Source organism: Doryrhamphus excisus, chromosome 16 (genome assembly GCF_030265055.1).
Source record: "Doryrhamphus excisus isolate RoL2022-K1 chromosome 16, RoL_Dexc_1.0, whole genome shotgun sequence".
In the NCBI taxonomy this organism is placed as follows: Eukaryota; Metazoa; Chordata; class Actinopteri; order Syngnathiformes; family Syngnathidae; genus Doryrhamphus; species Doryrhamphus excisus.
Window position 1 is genome coordinate 230757 of NC_080481.1, and position 21593 is coordinate 252349.

The 21593-nt window shown below is 45.1% G+C and overlaps 3 protein-coding genes across 3 annotated transcripts; all 3 read right to left on the reverse strand.

Annotated features, from left to right (window-relative positions):
- Positions 1-1748: 1748 nt before the first annotated feature.
- Positions 1749-5384, reverse strand: prozb (protein Z, vitamin K-dependent plasma glycoprotein b). The gene is made up of 9 exons (XM_058052108.1): positions 5365-5384; positions 5035-5102; positions 4326-4489; positions 4233-4257; positions 3297-3476; positions 3095-3226; positions 2949-3025; positions 2743-2875; positions 1749-2674 (listed from the first exon to the last, which is right to left on the reverse strand). Exons 1-9 carry the CDS (start codon positions 5382-5384, stop codon positions 2034-2036), a joined length of 1440 nt encoding a protein of 479 aa, XP_057908091.1. The 3' UTR covers positions 1749-2033.
- A 1750-nt stretch (positions 5385-7134) lies between these two features.
- Positions 7135-15513, reverse strand: LOC131104668 (uncharacterized). Its single transcript, XM_058052109.1, has 17 exons — positions 15347-15513; positions 14676-14839; positions 14540-14564; positions 14337-14450; positions 14119-14256; positions 13870-13973; positions 13363-13483; positions 12662-13273; positions 11309-11380; positions 10999-11159; positions 10153-10177; positions 9965-10078; positions 9696-9821; positions 9351-9622; positions 7991-8108; positions 7728-7915; positions 7135-7645 (listed from the first exon to the last, which is right to left on the reverse strand). Exons 1-17 carry the CDS (start codon positions 15492-15494, stop codon positions 7226-7228), a joined length of 2922 nt encoding a protein of 973 aa, XP_057908092.1. The 5' UTR covers positions 15495-15513; the 3' UTR covers positions 7135-7225.
- LOC131104258 (coagulation factor VII-like) lies at positions 15505-21215 on the reverse strand. Its single transcript, XM_058051259.1, has 8 exons — positions 21048-21215; positions 20786-20949; positions 20688-20712; positions 18750-18863; positions 18541-18687; positions 18361-18479; positions 18084-18204; positions 15505-17497 (listed from the first exon to the last, which is right to left on the reverse strand). The coding sequence occupies exons 1-8, from the start codon at positions 21115-21117 to the stop codon at positions 16917-16919; spliced, it is 1341 nt and encodes a 446-aa protein (XP_057907242.1). The 5' UTR covers positions 21118-21215; the 3' UTR covers positions 15505-16916.
- Between the last annotated feature and the right edge of the window lie 378 nt (positions 21216-21593).

Here is a 21593-nt window from a genome sequence, read left to right on the forward strand (position 1 = left end):
AGTTACTTTTTCAAATCTGCTTAATAATGAGCATAAAGGGGCCCTTGTTGTGTGATTAATTTCATATACCGTGGTAAAGTTGGAAACATTCAGATTCAAACTGTCGAGTTCAATAGCCAACACAGATAAACGGCTACAACCCAGCTTTTATCCAAACGAGTCTTCTTCTGTGCCGTCTGACTGAGATTGAGCTCGTATTAGAAGCCGGCATCAGGGATCGTCTGTAAATGTTTCCTTCTCAATAAACGTTGACCTCTCAGTCTGGAGGTTAACTAGCATGTGCGCGACAAACAATGTAGTTCATTTACATGCTATCGACACATGCCCTCTATCGACACATGAGCTATAGACGCTACTCTTGGCCAGACACTTACAGACCGGCAAAAAACTGGCCAACTTCTGTCTTTATTTCAGGCATTCTCTGTCCTAGCTAGGATGATACATTTGTTTTTTCCACAAGTGTCTTTATATCGGACTTCCAAGCCAAATGTTCCTTGTAAGGGTGTTCTTTCATAGCAGTCATCAGTGAAATGAACACACACACAAAAAAAACTCGAGGTGGGCATCCATCTGTCTCTAGTTCTCTGTGCTTACTTCATCCACTGTAGTTTTAAACCTTACTCTTTTGAAAAGAAAATCACAGTATCACTCATACTATGAACATCCAGCAGCAACACAACATTGTGGCATTGACTGCTATTTTGGAAATATACTGAACCAAGTCAATGATCTACCTCCATGAAGTGTTTGTCCCGGCTGTTTGGTCATGTTTTTTTGATGGGGGGGGTGTTTATAATGATTACTTGGTTGAAACAAAATGTAAACTAAATGTGGCACTTTTTCCTATAGCTTACATTGTATAATATTGCAGTATTTGTCTTTATGCTCCAATTTCTTTCTAGCATTAACAGATAAACATTTGAACACTGATTAAACAGTTATTCAGTTAAGATTCACATATCTTTAGCACAATAATATCAGTAACATATTTCACATATTTCAATTAGCCTGCTTATGCTATTCACTATACATTAAGGCCTGCTAGCATTAGCCATTTCACATATGCTCAAATGCTCTACAAAACATTTTAGAACAGACCACTTTCCAGTCAGCTGTTTACTTTAACAACTTTCTCCACTCTTTACAGCTATTTGTATGAATTAGTTCTACTTTATACTAACCTGTGGTACAGAATAAGGAAGATAATCCACGATGAGTTTTATTCTTCCTCTGTCGTTTTATCACCTACTATATACCACCATCGTTGCCAGCACCCCCTAGTGGACCTTGCGGTATTACACCCAAACAGCAACCATGGAGATTTGTGGTATTTATTTTATATCTATGTTACTGTGCTTGTGAAGTTTGACGGCGGTAAAAACAATGCTGTTGGCCCGATGTGGAGGAAGCTAAAGCAGACATGGGTGAGAGGAAGGTTCTCGGTTTTGATCCAAACCATAGGTGTCAACTTTGTTCATAGTTCCAAGTACCAACGTATAGCCACAGGACAGCACGTAAAAAGACGCTAGCTAGCCGTGCTATCGTTTCAGGATTAAGCCGAGTCTACCAGTGATGTTTTTCATCACAAATATGTGAGTATGAAAGCGGTAAACCACATTAAATGTTGCTTCACCTTATCAATTACAGTAAAAGCGTTTAAATGATACAGTATAAGCCCCTCATATTTAGCATAACGTTAGCATATCGCGTCTTTACCTGTTTCATATTCAAGCATTCGAATTGTTGAATGGGTTTGAAATGAATTTTAATAGCAAAAAAGTCACTTGAAATGTTGGTGATGCTTATCGCCCTGAGATATTAAGGAATAAGATTTATAAGAGCTGATTTCATTTTCATTGGAATAAGATCAAATCCATGATTGCTGATTCTTCTGACGTTTGCTCTTCCCCATCGAAAGGATGTCTCACTCTGTTTCAACTCGACTGGCTGCTTTTTGCAGTGTTGTTGCAGAGGAGAGCATCTTTACTTGGTGATCTTCGGTGGAGAATATGTGACGTCCTAAACTGGACACGTCACTCAAAAGTTGGGTAGGTCAGTCTTTTTTGATTTGGGGGTGCTTGTGTGGTCACGTGCTTCTCAGCGGCCTCCAGATGCAGTCTGATCCAAGCTAGGTACCGGGACACTTTGGTGAACACCAGCCCCTTCTGAGGGCAGCCTTTTGGTGGCAAAATGTGCAGCCCTGTTAGAAACGCAGTCCCGTGCTCCACTGTGGCCGCCGGCATGCCGGCCGCCAGACCGCCACATTGCCAAGCCGTGGACTTTAATGTTGGACCTTCAGTGTGGGCTTTGTGTGGACTCTCCATCTGGGTTTGATTGTGCTTGGAGAGTGGTCCACTTGGTCCGCTCTTCATGCAGAACATTTTATTGTCGAGTGGAAGCGAGACATTAAGATGGCGGCGACACTCCTCCAAACTTGTGTAGACTAGTTTCTGGTCCAAGTTCTGGTTCATGCTGGCTGCAACCCCAGCCCTCCCGGGATACATGAGGATGTTTTCGCTGAAATCCTTGGTGGGCAAACACAGGTGGATGAGGGTGGCGCCCAAGGGCAGGGGGTGGGCCAGCTCGAGGAAGGCAAGGTCGTTCTGATGGCGATTTGGAACGTAGCGTTTGTGGATGTAGAAAGCTTTGACGGACATCGGTGTGCCCTTGCTACCTAGGAGACGAGGAAATACCAAGTCATTCATTGTGACGGATCTTGGACTGAGGCTGTAAGTTTGATACCGGTGACAACTAAGAAATTGGAGGGGTGGCGGTCAGCTTCCTGTAGGAGGCAGCTGGCAGCGATCAGAATGGACCGCTGACCCAACACCACGCCGGCACACAGCTCCGCCCCCCTGCTGTCCAGCACCAAAGCCTGCAGACAAAACAAACGCACATTCAGAGACGACGCACACGTCGTGCCTCAAACCATACGGGCTTGTCGTCACCTGCCAAGGACAGTTTCCATGGTGACACACGGGTCGTGTGGTCGGGACGCCGGGAAGTCGTCCGCAGGGAAACTCCACTGAGGAAATAGCAGAGCATCAGTGTTGTGTCTGTGAGGTGTTCCTCCTCATACGTGTGTCGTTTGGACCTTCAGGCAGGCAGCTCCGCCCGTCGCTCTGCAGTTTGAAGCCTGCCACGCAGGAGCAGGAGAACTTGTGAGCGGACACGGTGCACAGCTGGTGACAGACGCTTGGGCCACTGGTGGGGCAGGGCGCCATTCCTGAAACACGGCATATGTTGAAGCAGGGCGGCCGATCTTGGCTCTTTCTGGGTCGGTCCCTGAGGGTCACCTGGCCCCCGTGGAGCTCTTAGCGCCTCTGCTTCATCTTCCTGGCTGTTGGTCCCCGCTTCTGCTCCCAGTTCACATGCTGGGCCGTGGTGGGGGGCCGTGCAGGAGCAGTGGAATCCACCCACCTTGTCGGTGCAGTTCCCACCGTGAAGGCAGGGGTTGGGACGGCACTGATTCCCGTCTGTCAGACACAACAAATACTTTTTTCTGACTTTGGAGGCTCCTAGTTACACATTTCATTGAATGTAGGGGTCACCCAAGGGCAGCCTGGGGGCACCATCTTGATTTCCCTATTTGCCACATCCTGTGTTTCAGCTTCAACATTTGACAGGGAGAGAACACAATAGAGGGCTGCACGGTGGTCCAGTGGTTAGCACGCAGACCTCACAGCGAGGAGACCCGAGTTCAGTCCCACCCTGGGCCATCTCTGTGTGGAGTTTGCATGTTCTCCCCGTGCATGCGTGGGTTTTCTCCGGGTACTCCGGTTTCCTCCCACATTCCAAAAACATGCTAGGTTAATTAGCCACTCCAAATTGTCCATAGGTATGCATGTGAGTGTGAATGGTTGTTTGTCTATATGTGCCCTGTGATTGGCTGGCCACCAGTCCAGGGTGTACCCCAGCTGGGATAGGCTCCAGCACCCCCGCGACCCTCGTGACGATAAGCGGTAGAAAATGAATGAATGAGTGGAAGAGTGAGGTTACAGGGAGAAGAGATACATAAGGTGGAGAATACGAAGTACTTGGGGTCAACAGTCCAGAAGAATGGAGATTGTGAGAAGGAGGTGAAGAAGCGTGTGCAGGCAGGATGGAGAAGTGTCAGGCGTGATGCTAAAATGAAAGGTATACCAAACTGTGGCGAGACCAGCCATGTTGTTTGGTAGAGAAGGTGCCACTGAGGACAAGACAGGAAGGAGGTTTCATTGCGGTGAACTTACCGGCATAAACGGTCCAGAAGGCAAGCTGCCAGGAGACACAAACATCATGAAACGTAGAGCCACACACAAAAAAGTGACAGCGGTGAGTCTGACCGTCTTGGCGTTGTCCTCGAAGTACTCCATGGCCTCTTCGTACGTGCAGAGCTCCTCATAACACTCCCGCTCCAGATTGCCTTGCAGTATCTCCTCCACGAAGAACAGGTTGGCTCGTTTGGACCGCAGGAAGATGCTCTGTGCTGCTGGTGCGCGTACAAACACTGAAACATGGTGCAATTTCACCTTTTGGGGCATGATGGATGTTTGGATGTCAGACGTGATGTTTGAAAACATGTTTCCTTCAGGTTTATACAACTACACTATTCATTGCAAAGATGACTGATGTCTGGTCACCTGGTGTTCATTGTGGTTATCTACAACGTGCATTTGTGGTTAGAACCTGAAATAATACTTTTTCAGGTATTCATTTGCAGTGACCACAAATATACAATTTTAAGACCAGAAGGTTGAATCTAGAGCTTTAAAATGCAAAAAGAAGACATTGGAGCAAGGCAAAAAAAAATGGTAAAAAAAAAAAGTAATTTTAAGTAAGTAATTTTTGGCGCAGACACATTCAAGTAAAATAGGCTGTTCATCAGCTGATCAAAAGTTGGAGACCACACCCTTTAAAAGCCAAAATCTTGGCAGAAATATCAGGCAAAGGCAAAAGCTTTCTCTCTTTGACTGCGGTCGGATGGTTGAGCTGCACAAGCATGGCTCTTGCAGCGGGCCATTGCTGCTGAGATATGGATGCATAACATGTCACCAGCCCTGAACTGGGGGATCTGATGAAGGTTGGTACTGGTGCCGAGTCCAATAACCATCACACAGTATCTGCAAGAGAAGGGTTTTAAGAAAAACAATGGTCTTGAAGGCCTCATCTCCTTCAACGCCACAATTACCCGTTGCTGGAGAGCACCAAACAACAAAGTTTTATATTATGAGAAACAAAGGGCAGGTTGTGCAGGGGCGTCAAACGGAAGCTGGCTATGCAGATATGTTGCAGGGGGCATCCCTCCTGACCGAAGGCCCTTGTTGCTTCGCCAGTGTGGTAATGGCTGGAGACAGGAGAACAGGAGAACTACCCAAGGCCCACCTGGTGAAGGACTTCTTCATGAGGAGTGAGACCACTTTGGACCAATCTGGTGTGAATTGAATTGAGAACATTTCAAGATGGATGGCAAGGGAAGTGTACCAAAACGGGCATCGGTTCCAGACAGTGGATGACCTCCATGGATCCATCTTCACCCCCCAGCCTCCAGGAGACACTGACACCAAGCAAGCCATAACCAATGTTTGAGGTGATGAATGACGGCGCTACTGAGAATGACTGAGAATTTTGGTCTGGAATGTTTGGTCACCTGAAGAACGGCTACTCTTTAATGGCTGTTTGCAATTTTTACAAATATGGCCTCACTCCTATTTCTTCTGTTTTGCATTTTGAAGCTCCCATTAGAACCTCCGTAAGATCTAACATTGCAAAATGAATAAGTACATTCTTGCATTTTTATAAACTTGTCTTCAAATTTGGATGAGCAGTGTATTCCCGTTCCCATTTCTACTTTAACTCCGAGAATTAGAAAGCTACCATATCTCTTTCATGTGTTATCCAGATAACCAACAAGCACGAACTACCAAGATCCGAGAAGGTAACACGTCTTACGGTCGCCTTGGCCAAGCGCCTGAAGACTGCATGCCAGCAAGGTGAGCCACAGCAGAGACGTTCCAGGTAACACAGCACACACGGCCATGACGCTGAGTGCACACACACACACACACACACACACACACATCGGGGGTGGATGAGTCTCGTCACATCCTGGTCGTGAAGGACGGTGTGACGAGTTCCTGGACAGGTCACCTGGTTTCCTACTGAGTGTGTGGTCTCCATGTATGTCCACGTGTGGTCAGATGTTGACACCAAGTTCATTTTGCACTGAACCGTGTGTTCTTGGACTCTGACCTCCTAAAACAAGCAGTAGGCCTGTTTGTTCATATCATTTGCTGAGGGACGTCTCCTGATGGCCACTAAAACCAGAGCTTAGGAAACTTGTTTACCACCTTTAAACACATCATTAATGGCCGACGGCTGGACGTTACCCAGTCACCCAACATAGTCCACATAAGGGGGCAAATAAGCCATTAAAGACTGAGTGGTCTTTAAGGGAGTGGCGTGGCGGGCAGACAGGAAGTGACGGGTTCAGAGTTGAGTTTTAGCTTGGCATGGGTTACGACCACAACAGCAGGCCATGTTTTTATTAGGGATTTGATTATCTTTGTCTTTGGAATGCCTTATATTTGTGTTTTACTTCATTCCCCATTATTATGCTTGAAAATGTTTCATTTGGGCAAAAAAATATGGCAAATATGATTTGATATGCATATTTTTATTTATTGGAACCGCTAAATGATGAGGGATGACTCCATTTTCTTCCTTTGAATTTCATGTATTTATTTTTAAATATTTTTATTGATATTTATTTATGAAATATATATTAATTTGTTCAAATCATTTTAAATACAATTATTATTTATTATTCTTTCATTAATAACTATTAATTATACACATTATACAGTACATTATTCACTTTTTCTTGTATGATATACTGTATATATATATATATATATATATATATATATATAGTATATATAGTATATATATATATATATATATATATATATATGTATATATATATAGTATATATATAAATGAAATGTCCACACTTACAGACCAGACCATGATCCATTTTGGCAACAGCAATCCAATGTACTGTAGATGAAAACATGCTTCTAGGTGACAAATAAGAACAATGAGGAACACCATATCTAATTAGCAATGAATTTGATATGATTATAACTGCCGGTGTAGGATGGATTCACACATTGCTTAGGTTTTATTGATTGGCCTCAGGAAGTACATGAAGGAACAGACAATGTTTTTTGGAACTACGTGTATTTCATAAGTGTGGCCGTCTGGCGAATAAAGCCCCATCCACCGTGCCCTCGCTGATTTCCTTCTGAAGCAACCTCTGCATGCCCTCACGAATCCAGCCCACAAATTTGGATACTTGCGTGTAAATGCCATATTTGCCTTTTCGTGCACAGCCTTCGCCCCAGCTCACGATCCCCGTGATAAAAGTGGTTGATTTGTATTTGGTGACATGCGGGCCCCCGCTGTCTCCTCTGCACGCATCCTTTGCTTCTGTGTCATAGCCTGCGCAGAACATGCGTGTCGAGATGTGAAAGTCTGTGGATTCTTGACAAATGTGGCGGGCCACGTAGGGTACGGAAAGGCGCTGCATGGTGGTGGATGCGTCTTCATCTTCGCCAGTGCGGCCAAAGCCGCTGACCATGCCGTGCGGCTGCTTCATCAGCACCTGTAGAGACACGTTGGACAGGTTGGACGTGTATACTACGTATAGTACACACACACGTACTGGACCTGACAGTGACGCTTACCTTCTCAGCAAAGTCCGACTCAGGTAGGCAGGCTGGCAACATGTACCTGGTGAACTTGATGGGCGTGGCCAGTTTGAGGAGCGCAATGTCATTGTGAAAAGTATCTGGACGGTAGTTGTTGTGCTTGAAGATGGCCTCCACATTGTGAGTGACTTCATTCCCGTCAATGTCCTCGGTGTTAGACTCACCTGGATGGACAGAAGCCGCCAGGTTAGGTTGGCACTGCTCAACAAAAAGGTCTCTGATTGGTCAGTCAGACCCACCCAGCCTCACAGCAACATAGCTGTGCTTGGTGATGCAGTGCGCTGCAGTCAAGATGATGTACTGGTTGAGGATGGTGCCGCCACAAAACCCTTTGCCATCGTCATCAAGGAGAAGAGCCTGTGTTGAGATAAGCACAGACTTTGAAGCGGTCCAGTCGCGCCCCGTTATTTGCAGTGGATGCTGTCCAAGACCACCTACACGTGGCTCACCTCCCCGTGCTTTATCCTCACAATTTAGTGGGTGCCTTTGTTCGTTGTTTGTATTTCAGTGAGGGATTTCCCAATCCACAATTTTTGGCTTCCGATCTGATCATTTTTATAGTCTTGCCAATATCGATTCATTTGTTTTTAATAATAGTAAGCTTTTGTTCCAAACATGAATTTGTGGAATTGAATATGATTATGAAAATAGCTCTTGAAAGCATTAAAAATAATGCAACCACAGTATTAGTGAATTTACTATATTACACAGCATGACCAACAACATTGTTAGGCTTTTGTAACAAACCTCTGTGAGTCAGGTCCTGAATCCAATAGAAGATCCAATAAAGGTCCATGCAATTAAACATACAACAATGGGCGTGTAAAATACCTATAGGGTAGGAATCATCGTTTGATTTCAGATATATGACATTTTGTTTGAACAAACTCTCTTGGGGTCCTGTGCAAAGCCGTAAATGTTGTTTTGTTGTACAGTCACATGAGTATTATTATTATTATATTTCACATGCAAAGTGTCTGTTTGCTGTCCTGGTTGGGTCTGATCATGATCAAAGCTTATTGTAATAAACTGCACCACACTAAATCCCGGTCAACATCTCTACAAACGCATCATCAAAACAGAGCTGGAAAAAGAGGTGATGATGCAACCGCACAATAGAAGAGATGGTTGTTTTTTCGTCTTTTGCTGATAAATAACGAAAAAGGGTAGAAAGTTGACTAAACTAAAGTTTTTTGTCATGAAAGATGAGAGGGAAATCTTTCTTTTGGAATGTACCATGTTAGTATTGCCCTAGAACACAGTATTCTGTGTGCCAAAATGGTCACTAACGGCCAGTACTGGGAGGGATGTCTTTTGAACAATAGCTGGGATTGAGTGAGTCAAAATTCAAACGACGGTTTCAACTTGGCGAGAGAAATGTGAGAAAATGCTGATGCCTTCCTGAGACGTGTATGGTCAAGGGTTATACAGCTTTAAAACATATATTGTGGAATAATTGAAAAAAAAAATAAGTTGGCTACTTTGTGGATTTCACTTATTGTGGGCTATTTTGAAATACTGCAATGACATCAGCTCCCCACAAAGAATGCAAACCCTGAATTGGGACAGAGCAACATTATCTGTATCACTTTTCTCTACCTGCCATGGACATTCGTCCGCCGGACACTCCTTGCCGTTAACGATGCGGGTCATTGCCGCCGTTTCAGCAAAAACTTCTTCCTCCTCCTCCTCATTCAGGATTGCATCACTGCTGAGGTTGCCAGGAGATGAGAAGGCAGTGGAGGTGATGTTGCCTTCAACGTCGGCTGGGTACAACCCGGTGGTGAACTCTCCTTCTGTGGTGTTGCGGTGCCGATCTCTCAAAATTGACCGGGTCTTTCCTTGGATGGTGACGCCACATTTGAAGCGCTCTACGAGAACGTTGTGGAGTGAGAAGGAAGTAGAGAACCTCAGAAAGCGGCGCCCACAAAGTAGACTCCTCACCATTAGAATAACAAGATTTATCACTGGGAAAATATCCATCAGCACACCAGCATTCAGTTTGTCCTCGCACGACCTTGCAGAAATGGTCGCAGCCGCCGTTATTGTTCTCACAGAGCTGAAGAGCAGCTGTTGGCAAACAGGACAACATCGATATCGGTTAGGCCCTGGGATGAACGGGTTTAGTGCTTTGGCGTGATGATTGTTATTTTTAGATTGCTGATCAATAGTAACATCCAAGATGGACATCCGCAGGGTCGGTACTTCTATACCAATTTCACAATTGGAACCCTGGAAGCCTTCAGCACAGAAGCATTCATAACTGCCAATCCCATCTTTACACCGTCCTCCGTTGGCGCAGGGCGTGGATGCACACGCATCGCCATCTGCAGGACAACCACAACATGGACGGATGACATTTAACCAAGAGAGAGCAAATCAACTTGACAGCAGGTCTTACCAACATATGTGGCCCAGAATTTAGCCTGGAAGAAAGGTAGCAAAAATCAATCAAATGTGACATATAACTGGTGCAGGGAAAAACTTGTAGGATCTGCTGGGTTGTGTCTGTGTTCTTACGGCAGTTCCTTCATATCAATAATCAAAAATAAGAAGAACCGTAGCTAAAACTAAATGTAACCCATTTCACGAAAACTAGAGCATGCAAAGCACAAGCCCTTTAAATGAAGCAAAGGTCAAAACGAGGTGAAGAGTCCGAGACCAACGTACTGTATGTCGTGAGTCATTTCGTAACAAACATCGCCCTGCTCCAAAAGTCACCCTTAGCACCCAAAAGCACCAACTCACTAAAACTGGCGGAAGAAGCAGCACTTGGGCTTCCCCAATCATCCACGGACTGCTTGATAATTCACCTTGCTGCAAGCTTCGAGGCCAGACAAGCAGACTTTTGTGTGTCACAGAGCCGACAACGATGCGTTCAAGGACCGCTGAACAAAGTGTGACATCTCAACACTTGACATCAGTGAAGCATAAAGACGTAAACACGTAAAAATGGCTGGCTTTTTAACAGCTCTTAACTTAGTACCGACCTAGTGGGACATTTTTTTTCTGAGGAGAAAAACAAATAACTAAATATAAATAAAATATCATTTGGACAAAATATCTGCAGATTTGCAAGGCCAAAGCAAATGTATGAGGAACCACTGTAAAGTACTTGAAGTACGCAAGTTCACCTCTCAACAAGCTCTATGGGAGTATTTCAATCAGCCACCAACTAGCTAGCTCATGCTAAGCTAGGAAGCGCAATAGTCGTGTGTTTGGGCGTGCAGGTGAAGGTATTATATACTGTTTTATCTTCATCTTCGAAAATCTCGCGCGCCTCCTCCCAGCTGCAGCGCTCCTCCATACACTCGCGTTCCATGTTGCCTTGCTTGACCTCCTCAAGGAAGCTGTTGGCTCGTCTTTGCCGCATCAACACCTGCCGGGCCTCCTGGGCACCCAGGAACACTGAAGAGAAGGACATTGAAAAGGCGCCGTGTCTCCACATGTGCTGGAAATGACGCTGCGCTCATCCAATCAGGTGGAAGAATGCCCAATCGGCACACGTCACACCCAACATGCTAAACACACAAAAGGTGACCATGAACACGCCATACCGTGAGCGGTGGCCGTACGCATCAGCAGCACCGTGAGCAACAGCCCGTGAAACGGCAACATGGCGTCCCGTGGTCAGTGGACAAGGCGAAGCTCTCAGTGGTCTGTGGAAAAACACAAGGCAAGGCTGAGGAAGGGAGGCCGATGACCCGGTGGGGGTGGAAGGGGTGTGGACGTGAGGAGGGCGAGGGAGGGGACTGTTCAATGGGACGTTTCACACGCATACAACAACCACATGTTAGGATTGGAGACTTCTCAGGAAACGTCCCCCTTTGGACGGAAGCGGTCGTGACTGACATGCGGTTTTCCTGCCTACGCTTGGCTTTCATTGCACAATAAGACGGGATTCAAACATTGAATCTGTGAACCTGTTATGCTTGGCAGGGGTGGTTGGTGCGTTCTGGTACCTGGTCGGGCGATAACTTTTATGTACTGGTATACCGCTATAAATCCTTCCAGTGTTTTCACTGCTACTGCGTGCCGTGGTGTACTGTATTGACACGTCACTTCTGCTAGCATGGTGCTAGAGCTCCTAGCTTTATGTTTGTTGTTGTGTATAGTGGTGGCTGATGGCCCAAATGGAGGCACGTGTGTGTGTGTGTGTGTGTGTGTTGGAGGACCTTGGCTTCCTGTGATTGGCCGCAGCAGGGGGGGCAGCCATCCATAAGAGGCCAAGGAAGCTACCAAGAAGAGGAAGAGCCCATCCCATATCTCCCTGGTCCTGTCCTCCTCTCCTCCAGCCGGGGTGTGGTCTCTTGTGGTCTTTACCAACAATTCTTTCTTCTAAACGCAGAACTGCAATATGGAGGTGGTTCAGTTTGAATGTGTAGTATACATGTAGTATAGCTGAGCGACTCCACCGTATACAGTATTAGCCGCACAGTCCACTGCGTAGGATGTGTATCTTGTGTCTACATGTCCATATGTCTGGGTAACATAGTACACAGTGCATGAGTACACGTATATTTAATATGATACAGGTTAATGTTGATACAAGACTCCACTCCATGTAATTATATCGTCATATTGTGATACATCCCAAAAATATAGTGATACATGCTAATGTCCATATTTGAAAAGTCATGAAAGCTTTTGATGCAGTTTGACCTTTTATATTTAGTTCCCTTACTGTACCAAAATGAGCCAAACCAAAGTAGTACCTGCACTCATGATGGCGTACTGTTACACTGCTAGTTTTGACAACTTGACTTCAGACTTGATTGCATAAATGACACACAACTTATGTGTTGTTGTTGACGTTTCTTTATTTCCATACATCAAATCAAAGAATTTATTTATTTACCAAGCACCAAAGTGGACCAAAGTGCTGCTAAACAGTAAAAGCTCAAATTAAAAAGGCTTGCTTACTTCAACGACTTTCTGCTGCAGCATCAGGTCGGATGTGGGGGGGTTCTTCATGGTGGACTCCGTCCAGTCAACAAACTTGGCCATGTTGGTGTAAACACCGTAGTAGCCCGAGCGAGTGCAGCCCCGCCCCCATCCGACCACACCCAAGAGGAAGTGGGTGGAACCAAAGAGACTGGTCAGTGGGCTCCCGTCGTCCCCGGTGCAACTCTCCTGTTGCCCCTCCATGTAGCCGGCACACAGCATATTGGCGGTGAAGTTGAACTGGGATACCTGTGAGCACTGGGAGTTTGGGATGAGGGGCACAGACATCTTGCGGAGGACAGGGGAGCCGAGGCCGCCGGACACGGCATTCCCCCCGCTGGTCCTCTTGCCCCAACCGGACACGCTGTGGTACCGCAGCGGGAGCAGCTCTCGATCCACCAAGTCCTTATTGGGCAAGCAGATTGGGAGCACCTGGCTGTTTAGGGCCACGCCTCTACTCAGATGCAGCAGCGCAATGTCCCCGTCACCCGTCGCCGGGACATAACCCTCGTGAGCAATCGCCTTGGAAACTGTGATTCTCTGCTCCGTGCCATCGTCAGCATCCAGGTTCTGTTCCCCTGGAGGTAGCAACAGCAACTTCATGGAACAGACGAGTCTTCGACCATTGACTTGTTTCTCTGAAACTCAGCTTCTACCATCTGCCTACCTGCCACCACCGTTAGCTTGTCCAGGCCCGTTCCGTGGACGCAGTGAGCCGCGGTAATCACCCAGTCAGGACGGATCAGAGCACCTCCGCAATGACTGGCCCCGTTCAACTCAATCAGAACCTGATGGTGGTACCATTGTCATTAATAGGAGTTATTATTATTATTATTATTATTAAGAGTATGAGCCCCCGTGAGCCCAGACCTGCAAAGCTGTGCAATATTTGTATGGTGTATCATCGTGGATCTTAGCTTAGGTTGTTACACACACTTGCCAGGTTCATTCGTTGAAACAAACACGGGTGAAATGACTCTGCCGTTTTTGTCTCTCTCTCTACTGCCCCCCAGTTTATGTCCAGTAACTCAGCTTACTAGAAGATTATCGTTTTGTCACACAAACACTGAACCAGTTGGGTCATATTTTGGTGAATGTTAAAGTTAGTCGTGTGAACGACATGTTAGCCAGCCTTAGCCGATGATAACGGTTGCAGGCATTAGCGAGCATTTACCTGCCAGGGGCACTCTCCTTTGGGACACTGATTGGCTCCGACAAGCCTCGTCTGACCTGTCATGCTCTGATTGGCCGGAGCCAGCTGACCACATGGAAACTCCACTGGAGAAAAAAAGCAATGGCGTTTTTAATACGGCCTACATTTGAGTCATTAGCCGGCATTAGCTTAACTATCATTTGACAAGTGTCCTTGTCATCTTGAGAGGCATGTATAAATGAACGGATTCTTCTTAAAAAAAAGTCATACCCTGTGCGACGCAATGGCGTCCATCTTCGGCCAGAATGTAGCCATCAGCGCAGGAACATTTACGTTGCCTTCCGGAGCCATCGCAGAAGTGCTCACACTGACCATTGTGGTAAATACACTTGAGGGAGTCTTCAAACACTAAAGAGGGGGCATATCAAGTGGTGACATCACAACAACTCAGGCTCTCATTGGCTCTCTGGCGTCTCTCCCTTTAGTACCCATCTGACAGAAGCGTCCTTCATAGCCTTCGGGACATTGACACTCAAAGGTTGTCCCCATGTGGACACACATGCCGTTGTTTTGACACGGGTTGACCTTACAGGGGTCCTGACCTGGTGGTGAATAGACCCACAGTCATTAAATGGAATTAAATATGAAGTTATGAAATGCAGACGATCATTGGAGGCTGACAGGGACTTACGGTCATAGGTCTGCCAGAACTGCTTCTGCAGAAGCAAAGAAAACCAAAACATCTTTGACACCACTCACAGCACAGTACAAATGTAGACTTTACATGCACAACTAACCCTAACTTGGTTAAAAGGCTACCGACTGACCGTCTGTCCGTCGTCCTCAAACACTTCCCTGGCCTCCTCATAATCACAGATCTCCTCTCTGCATTCCCTTTCCAGGTTCCCTTGCTTGAGCTCCTCCAGGAATCCGCTATTGGCTCTCCTCCATCTGCTCAGCAAGGTATTTGCCTCCTGTCTCTCCACAAACACTGATGACAAGCACATGTAGTCACATGACCCATGACCTGCTACCAGACTGCACATTTAGTTTCTATTAGGATATGGTCCAACCATGTAGTCACATGACCAGACTGCATATTTAGTTTCTATTAGGATATGGTCCAACCATGTAGTCACATGACCAGACTGCATATTTAGTTTGTATTAGGATATGGTCCAACCATGTAGTCACATGACCAGACTGCATATTTAGTTTCTATTAGGATATGGTCCAACCATGTAGTCACATGACCAGACTGCATATTTAGTTTCTATTAGGATATGGTCCAACCATGTAGTCACATGACCAGACTGCATATTTAGTTTGTATTAGGATATGGTCCAACCATGTAGTCACATGACCAGACTGCATATTTAGTTTCTATTAGGATATGGTCCAACCATGTAGTCACATGACCAGACTGCACATTTAGTTTGTATCAGGATATGGTCCAACCAAGTTTGAGTTAGTTTTAGTTTGCGGTAAAAAGACGAACCTGCAGCTGCAGAAATCCCAAACAACAGAATCCAAACAACGCAGCTTTTCCCCAACATGATGTCCGGTGTGCAGAATCCCCAAAATGAAGTTCCAGGACTGCTTTCAGGACGGGTAGAGCCTTTAAGCCCCGTGCTCCATGACCCCATCACCCTTGGACTCAGCAAAACAAACATTCCTTTTATTTCATCAGCTCAATAAACAAAACCAAACTCTAGTGACATCGTTGTTGCTGAAGTCGGCGGCATCACTGACCAAAGAGATGCATATGTATTTTAGTAATATACAATATTGCAAAAGATATTACCCACATGAAAGTTTGACATGCTATTGAATTCTTGAAATTTGGAACCCTAATTGACTCAATTATGGCCAAATGCATTTGATGAATGAAAGAACCATAGCAGTAGTGTTATGGTTATTATTATGTATATTATGCATCTGATTATTTCAAAATGTCCTGATGATATTGGAAAGCAAAGCAGCCAACATTAGAAACATCTGAATGATGTATGTATTAACTGTCAAGACTAGAGTAGTTATTAAAGAGTAGAGTAGTTATTAGAGAGTAGAGTGGTTATTAAAGAGTAGAGTGGTTATTAAAGAGTAGAGTGGTTATTAAAGAGTAGAGTGGTTATTAGAGAGTAGAGTGGTTATTAAAGAGTAGAGTAGTTATTAGAGAGAAGAGTGGTTATTAAAGAGTAGAGTAGTTATTAGAGAGTAGAGTAGTTATTAGAGAGTAGAGTAGTTATGAAAGAGTAGAGTAGTTATTAGAGAATAGAGTGGTTATGAAAGAGTAGAGTAGTTATTAAAGAGTAGAGTGGTTATTAGAGAGTAGAGTAGTTATTAGAGAGTAGAGTGGTTATTAGAGAGTAGAGTAGTTATTAGAGAGTAGAGTGGTTATTAGAGAGTAGAGTGGTTATTAGAGAGTAGAGTGGTTATTAGAGAGTAGAGTAGTTATTAGAGAGTAGAGTGGTTATTAGAGAGTAGAGTGGTTATTAAAGAGTAGAGTGGTTATTAGAGAGTAGAGTGGTTATTAGAGAGTAGAGTGGTTATTAGAGAGTAGAGTGGTTATTAGAGAGTAGAGTGGTTATTAGAGAGTAGAGTGGTTATTAGAGAGTAGAGTAGTTATTAGAGAGTAGAGTGGTTATTAGAGAGTAGAGTGGTTATTAGAGAGTAGAGTGGTTATTAGAGAGTAGAGTAGTTATTAGAGAGTAGAGTGGTTATTAGAGAGTAGAGTGGTTATTAAAGAGTAGAGTGGTTATTAGAGAGAAGAGTGGTTATTAAAGAGTAGAGTAGTTATTAGAGAGTAGAGTGGTTATCAGAGAGTAGAGTGGTTATCAGAGAGTAGAGTGGTTATCAGAGAGTAGAGTGGTTATCAGAGAGAAGAGTGGTTATTAGAGAGTAGAGTAGTTATTAGAGAGTAGAGTAGTTATTAGAGAGTAGAGTAGTTATTAGAGAGTAGAGTGGTTATTAGAGAGTAGAGTAGTTATTAGAGAGTAGAGTAGTTATTAGAGAGTAGAGTAGTTATTAGAGAGTAGAGTGGTTATTGATGAGCGGGCCAGATGTTTTCAGTGCAAGGGCGTCAGCGTGGCGTTTGCCAGTTCCGGCGGTACGGCCGTGTGGTTGTGGATCCACTGGAGGTAGTTGGAAACGCGCGTGTAGATGCCATAGTGACCAGGTCTTGCACAGCCCTTCCCCCAGCTCACAATGCCCAGCAAGAAGGTAGTCTTCTTGTAGCGCGTGACCAGGGGTCCGCCGCTGTCCCCTTTACACGAGTCCTGCTGGCCTCGGATGTATCCAGCACAAAACATGTTGTCGGTGAGGGCCACGCCGCTCTCCTCGATGCACTGCCGGGTGCGGATCCGAGGCACCCTGAGGCGGCGCAGCAGGTGTGACGTGGGGCCGTTCTCGGCCCTGCGGCCCCAGCCGCTCACTGTGTGCGTGCCCACGGCCCAGAGCTCACGCTCAGCCAAAGACTTGGTGGGCAGGCAGATCGCTACGGCATACGGCGTGTAAACAACGGGGGCGGACAGGCGCAGCAGGGCAATATCGTTGTCAGCCGTGGTTTTTTCATAGCGCTCGTGCATGATGATTTGAGCCACCCGCATGACCTGCTCCGTTCCCTCCGTCACCTCGGTATCGTGCTCGCCTGCCAGATAGAGAGCAATGTCACGGTCATGGACACGTGCGGAGCGAGCAGGAGTCAACGTGTCAATCACGAGATGTTCCAGGTCCATCAGGGGGCGATCGGCAAAAGGGAGAATTGAGGCAAATGGACGTTAGGCTAGGATTGTAATGCTGACGCCCCTCCCCCGAATATCTTGACGTTCTGGGGCAGCCCCACAATGTCATCATTTTAGTCACATTATGTCACCTTCTGGGAGATTAACGTTTAACTGTCAATTCTATTTTTAAAGGCCATTTCCGTTGTATGATCATATCGCCTCGTGCTTCGGTATGGGAAATATATATATATAAAAAAATTAAAATGAAATAAAAAAATTACAACAAATGCTGTAATTATAGAGGCCTCCAATGGCCACGAGCAAAGTGGTTTAGCCACCACCCCAGCAGGGACCTTTAAAGAGAGGAACTACAACCTAACATGGAGGTGAAACGTTTTCAAGCAACAAGAAGAGTCCATTTGTCTTAATTCAACCAGATTACTACGACTTGGATGACCGAGAACCTACACAGACATATGAAGAGGCTACAAAGACTCATGGGACTCACACCTGCAACCACGTTTAGAAACTGGACATCGGCATCCTCCAGGCAGTGGGACGCTGTGAGGATCCATGTGGGTTTCAAGAGAATTCCTCCACAGAAACCTTTGCCTTTATAGAGCAGCAACACCTTGAAGAAACACATCGAGTGCGTGAGACGTCCATCGAGAACACGCCTGTAACACGTCTGTAACACGTCTGTAACACGTCTGTAACACGCCTGTAACACGTCTGTAACACGCCTGTAACACGCCTGCAACACGCCTGTCCCTTTAAAGCAGCACACCTGCCAAGGACACTCGCCTTTGGGACATTCATTCCCACCCACGATCCTGGCACGGGGATCGTTCTGCCCGGCTTGGGTTGAATCCCGAAGAACCGGAGTCACGCCACATGGTATTGAGTCTGAGGCAGGGAAATGAGAAACAGCTTTAAAAACCTTCTCTGCGTGGTGTTGCTCACTCACCTTTTGCCACGCAGCTCCACCCATCAGCGTTGAGAAGGTAGCCGTCTGCACAGGAGCAGTTCAGGCCTCCTCCCCACTGGTCTTCATCACAGAAGTGCTCACAGCCTCCATTCTCCAGCAGGCAGGTTTGTGGCCCAGCCCGGTCGTCTAGAGAACGTCATGAGGTCTTTGGAGCCAATGTTCTCAGGACCTTCCAAAAGCTGCCTTACCCAGCTCGCAGTTGAGGCCGCTGAAGGGCGGCGGACACAGGCAGGTGTACGAGGTCGTCTGGACCAAGCAGCTTCCACCATTCAAGCAGGGACTCGAGTCACAACGGTCTGGAACTGCAAGACGTCAGCTGATCAACAACACAAAGCCTTGATGGCTTCTCATGTGCTAACCGTCATTCGTTTCCAAAGGCGGTGAAGTTCCCTGGAGAAGCTGAACACTTTAGCATTTTATGCTAACATTGATTGACATGACAACTATCACGTTTTATGCTAACATTTATTGACATGACAGCTATCACATTTTATGCTAACATTTATTGACATGACAACTATCACGTTTTATGCTAACATTGATTGACATGACAACTATCACGTTTTATGCTAACTTTGATTGACATGACAGCTATCACGTTTTATGCTAACATTTATTGACATGACAGCTATCACGTTTTATGCTAACATTGATTGACATGACAACTATCACGTTTTATGCTAACATTTATTGACATGACAACTATCACGTTTTATGCTAACATTTATTGACATGACAACTATCACGTTTTATGCTAACATTTATTGACATGACAACTATCACGTTTAATGCAAACATTGATTGACATGACAACTATCACGTTTTATGCTAACATTTATTGACATGACAGCTATCACGTTTTATGCTAACATTTATTGACATGACAACTATCACGTTTTATGCTAACATTTATTGACATGACAACTATCACGTTTTATGCTAACATTGATTGACATGACAACTATCACGTTTTATGCTAACATTGATTGACATGACAACTATCACGTTTTATGCTAACATTGATTGGCATGACAACTATCACGTTTTATGCTAACATTGATTGACATGACAACTATCACGTTTTATGCTAACATTGATTGACATGACAACTATCACGTTTTATGCTAACATTGATTGACATGACAACTATCACGTTTTATGCTAACTTTGATTGACATGACAACTATCACGTTTTATGCTAACATTTATTGACATGACAACTATCACGTTTTATGCTAACATTTATTGACATGACAACTATCACGTTTTATGCTAACATTGATTGACATGACAACTATCACGTTTTATGCTAACATTGATTGACATGACAACTATCACGTTTTATGCTAACTTTGATTGACATGACAGCTATCACGTTTTATGCTAACATTTATTGACATGACAGCTATCACGTTTTATGCTAACATTGATTGACATGACAACTATCACGTTTTATGCTAACATTTATTGACATGACAACTATCACGTTTTATGCTAACATTGATTGACATGACAACTATCACGTTTTATGCTAACATTGATTGACATGACAACTATCACGTTTTATGCTAACATTGATTGACATGACAACTATCACGTTTTATGCTAACATTTATTGACATGACAACTATCACGTTTTATGCTAACATTGATTGACATGACAACTATCACGTTTTATGCTAACATTGATTGACATGACAGCTATCACGTTTTATGCTAACATTGATTGACATGACAACTATCACGTTTTATGCTAACATTGATTGCCATGACAGCTATCACGTTTTTGCGAGGTTATGTTAGCATTTTTGGGTGTCTGAAATTGATGAATTGGATTTATTTCTTATGTGAAAACTTCTTTCAGTTTTGATATGATTGGCTTTGAGACGGACCCTTTTGGCTCAGATCATGAAAGTTGAGGTACCACCGTATTTGTAAAAATATGACATTGCATTCATTAGTTGTGATGTTTGCTGAGTTTGTTTCTCTTTTATCGATGACAGTTTGAGCATTGAGACTGGAACAATCATCTCACAAATGTTCCCGTCTTTTCAACACGTCCTGGAGAACCGAGCGTTTTCAGTTTGAGTTTTCAGTAAAAAAAGAGTTGCGTTCATCTTGCTTACTGCTGTACGTCTTCCAGAACTCGTCCTGAGGAAAACAGAAAGGAGTCGTTGACTGAATTCCCGCTACTCTTGGAGAATGAAGCTCCTATTCGGCATACCGTGATCTCGGGGTGCTCAAACACCTCTCGTGCTTCTTCATACGAGCACTTCTCCTCCAGACACTCCCTCTTCAGATCTCCCCTCTGCAGCTCCTCCAGCCACCCCGAGTTAAACCTCCTGGTGCGCACCAGGACACGGCTGGCTTCATCTGGATCTAGGAAGACTTGCATACAAAGAGCCAAGGACCAAGCACGAGCCAAGGTTTGAAAACCGAAGTAAAACCGAAAGACATCACCAGACTAATCTTGCACGTTCACTGACCTGATACCACTGATGGCGACCAGAAGAAGACGAGGGTGACGAAGACGCTGAGCCACGTTGTGGACGCCATGGGAATGCTGCCTGTTTTGTGTGAGGCTGAAGAGTCAAAGTCCAGTCCCCCCAACACCGGTCACATGGTCCCACCTGTCAGACCCAAGTCAACCTGATGTGAAGAGCCCGCCTTCATGATGCGGCTGCTTGGGGAACTTCCTGCACGCCCTCTGCTGGCACATTGAACACCTTTTGCGACACTGACTGACCACTGGCTCCAACTCAAGTCCACACATCCCCACCAAATGATCAGTGCTAACCAACGCAGCTCTTAAGGTGTCAGGGTGCAAGGCTTACATAACAGCCTTAACAGTCCCTAAATTCACTCATGGCTTATCTGCCTTTTTGCTCACATCAAGTCTGGTATCTCTTCTTCTCCATAACTCCACAGGATATTCATATTCTATACTCTTCAGACAGCGTGTTCACTCTTTGACCAGCAGGGTGTGCTGGACTATGATTGGATTCTTTGGAGGTACTGGAGAAGAACACTTA

What these genes read in the sequence shown, in the direction of transcription:
- prozb (XM_058052108.1), bottom strand. Translation starts at nt 5,384, where the DNA reads ATGAAGAAGTCCTTCACCAG. An exon ending in TCGAGGACAACGCCAAGACG is followed by an intron (nt 4,258 to 4,325) that starts GTCAGACTCACC and finishes GTCTCCTGGCAG; the next exon opens with CTTGCCTTCTGGACCGTTTA. An exon ending in ATGGAAACTGTCCTTGGCAG is followed by an intron (nt 2,876 to 2,948) that starts GTGACGACAAGC and finishes TTTTGTCTGCAG; the next exon opens with GCTTTGGTGCTGGACAGCAG.
- LOC131104668 (XM_058052109.1), bottom strand. Translation starts at nt 15,494, where the DNA reads ATGGGGTCATGGAGCACGGGGCTTAAAGGCTCTACCCGTCCTGAAAGC. An exon ending in TCGAAGATGAAGATAAAACA is followed by an intron (nt 10,178 to 10,998) that starts GTATATAATACC and finishes CCTTTCTTCCAG; the next exon opens with GCTAAATTCTGGGCCACATA. An exon ending in CTATGTTGCTGTGAGGCTGG is followed by an intron (nt 7,916 to 7,990) that starts GTGGGTCTGACT and finishes CTGTCCATCCAG; the next exon opens with GTGAGTCTAACACCGAGGAC.
- LOC131104258 (XM_058051259.1), bottom strand. Translation starts at nt 21,117, where the DNA reads ATGGCGTCCACAACGTGGCTCAGCGTCTTCGTCACCCTCGTCTTCTTC. An exon ending in TTGAGCACCCCGAGATCACG is followed by an intron (nt 20,713 to 20,785) that starts GTATGCCGAATA and finishes TGTTTTCCTCAG; the next exon opens with GACGAGTTCTGGAAGACGTA. An exon ending in GTTCTGGAAGACGTACAGCA is followed by an intron (nt 18,864 to 20,687) that starts GTAAGCAAGATG and finishes GACGTCTTGCAG; the next exon opens with TTCCAGACCGTTGTGACTCG.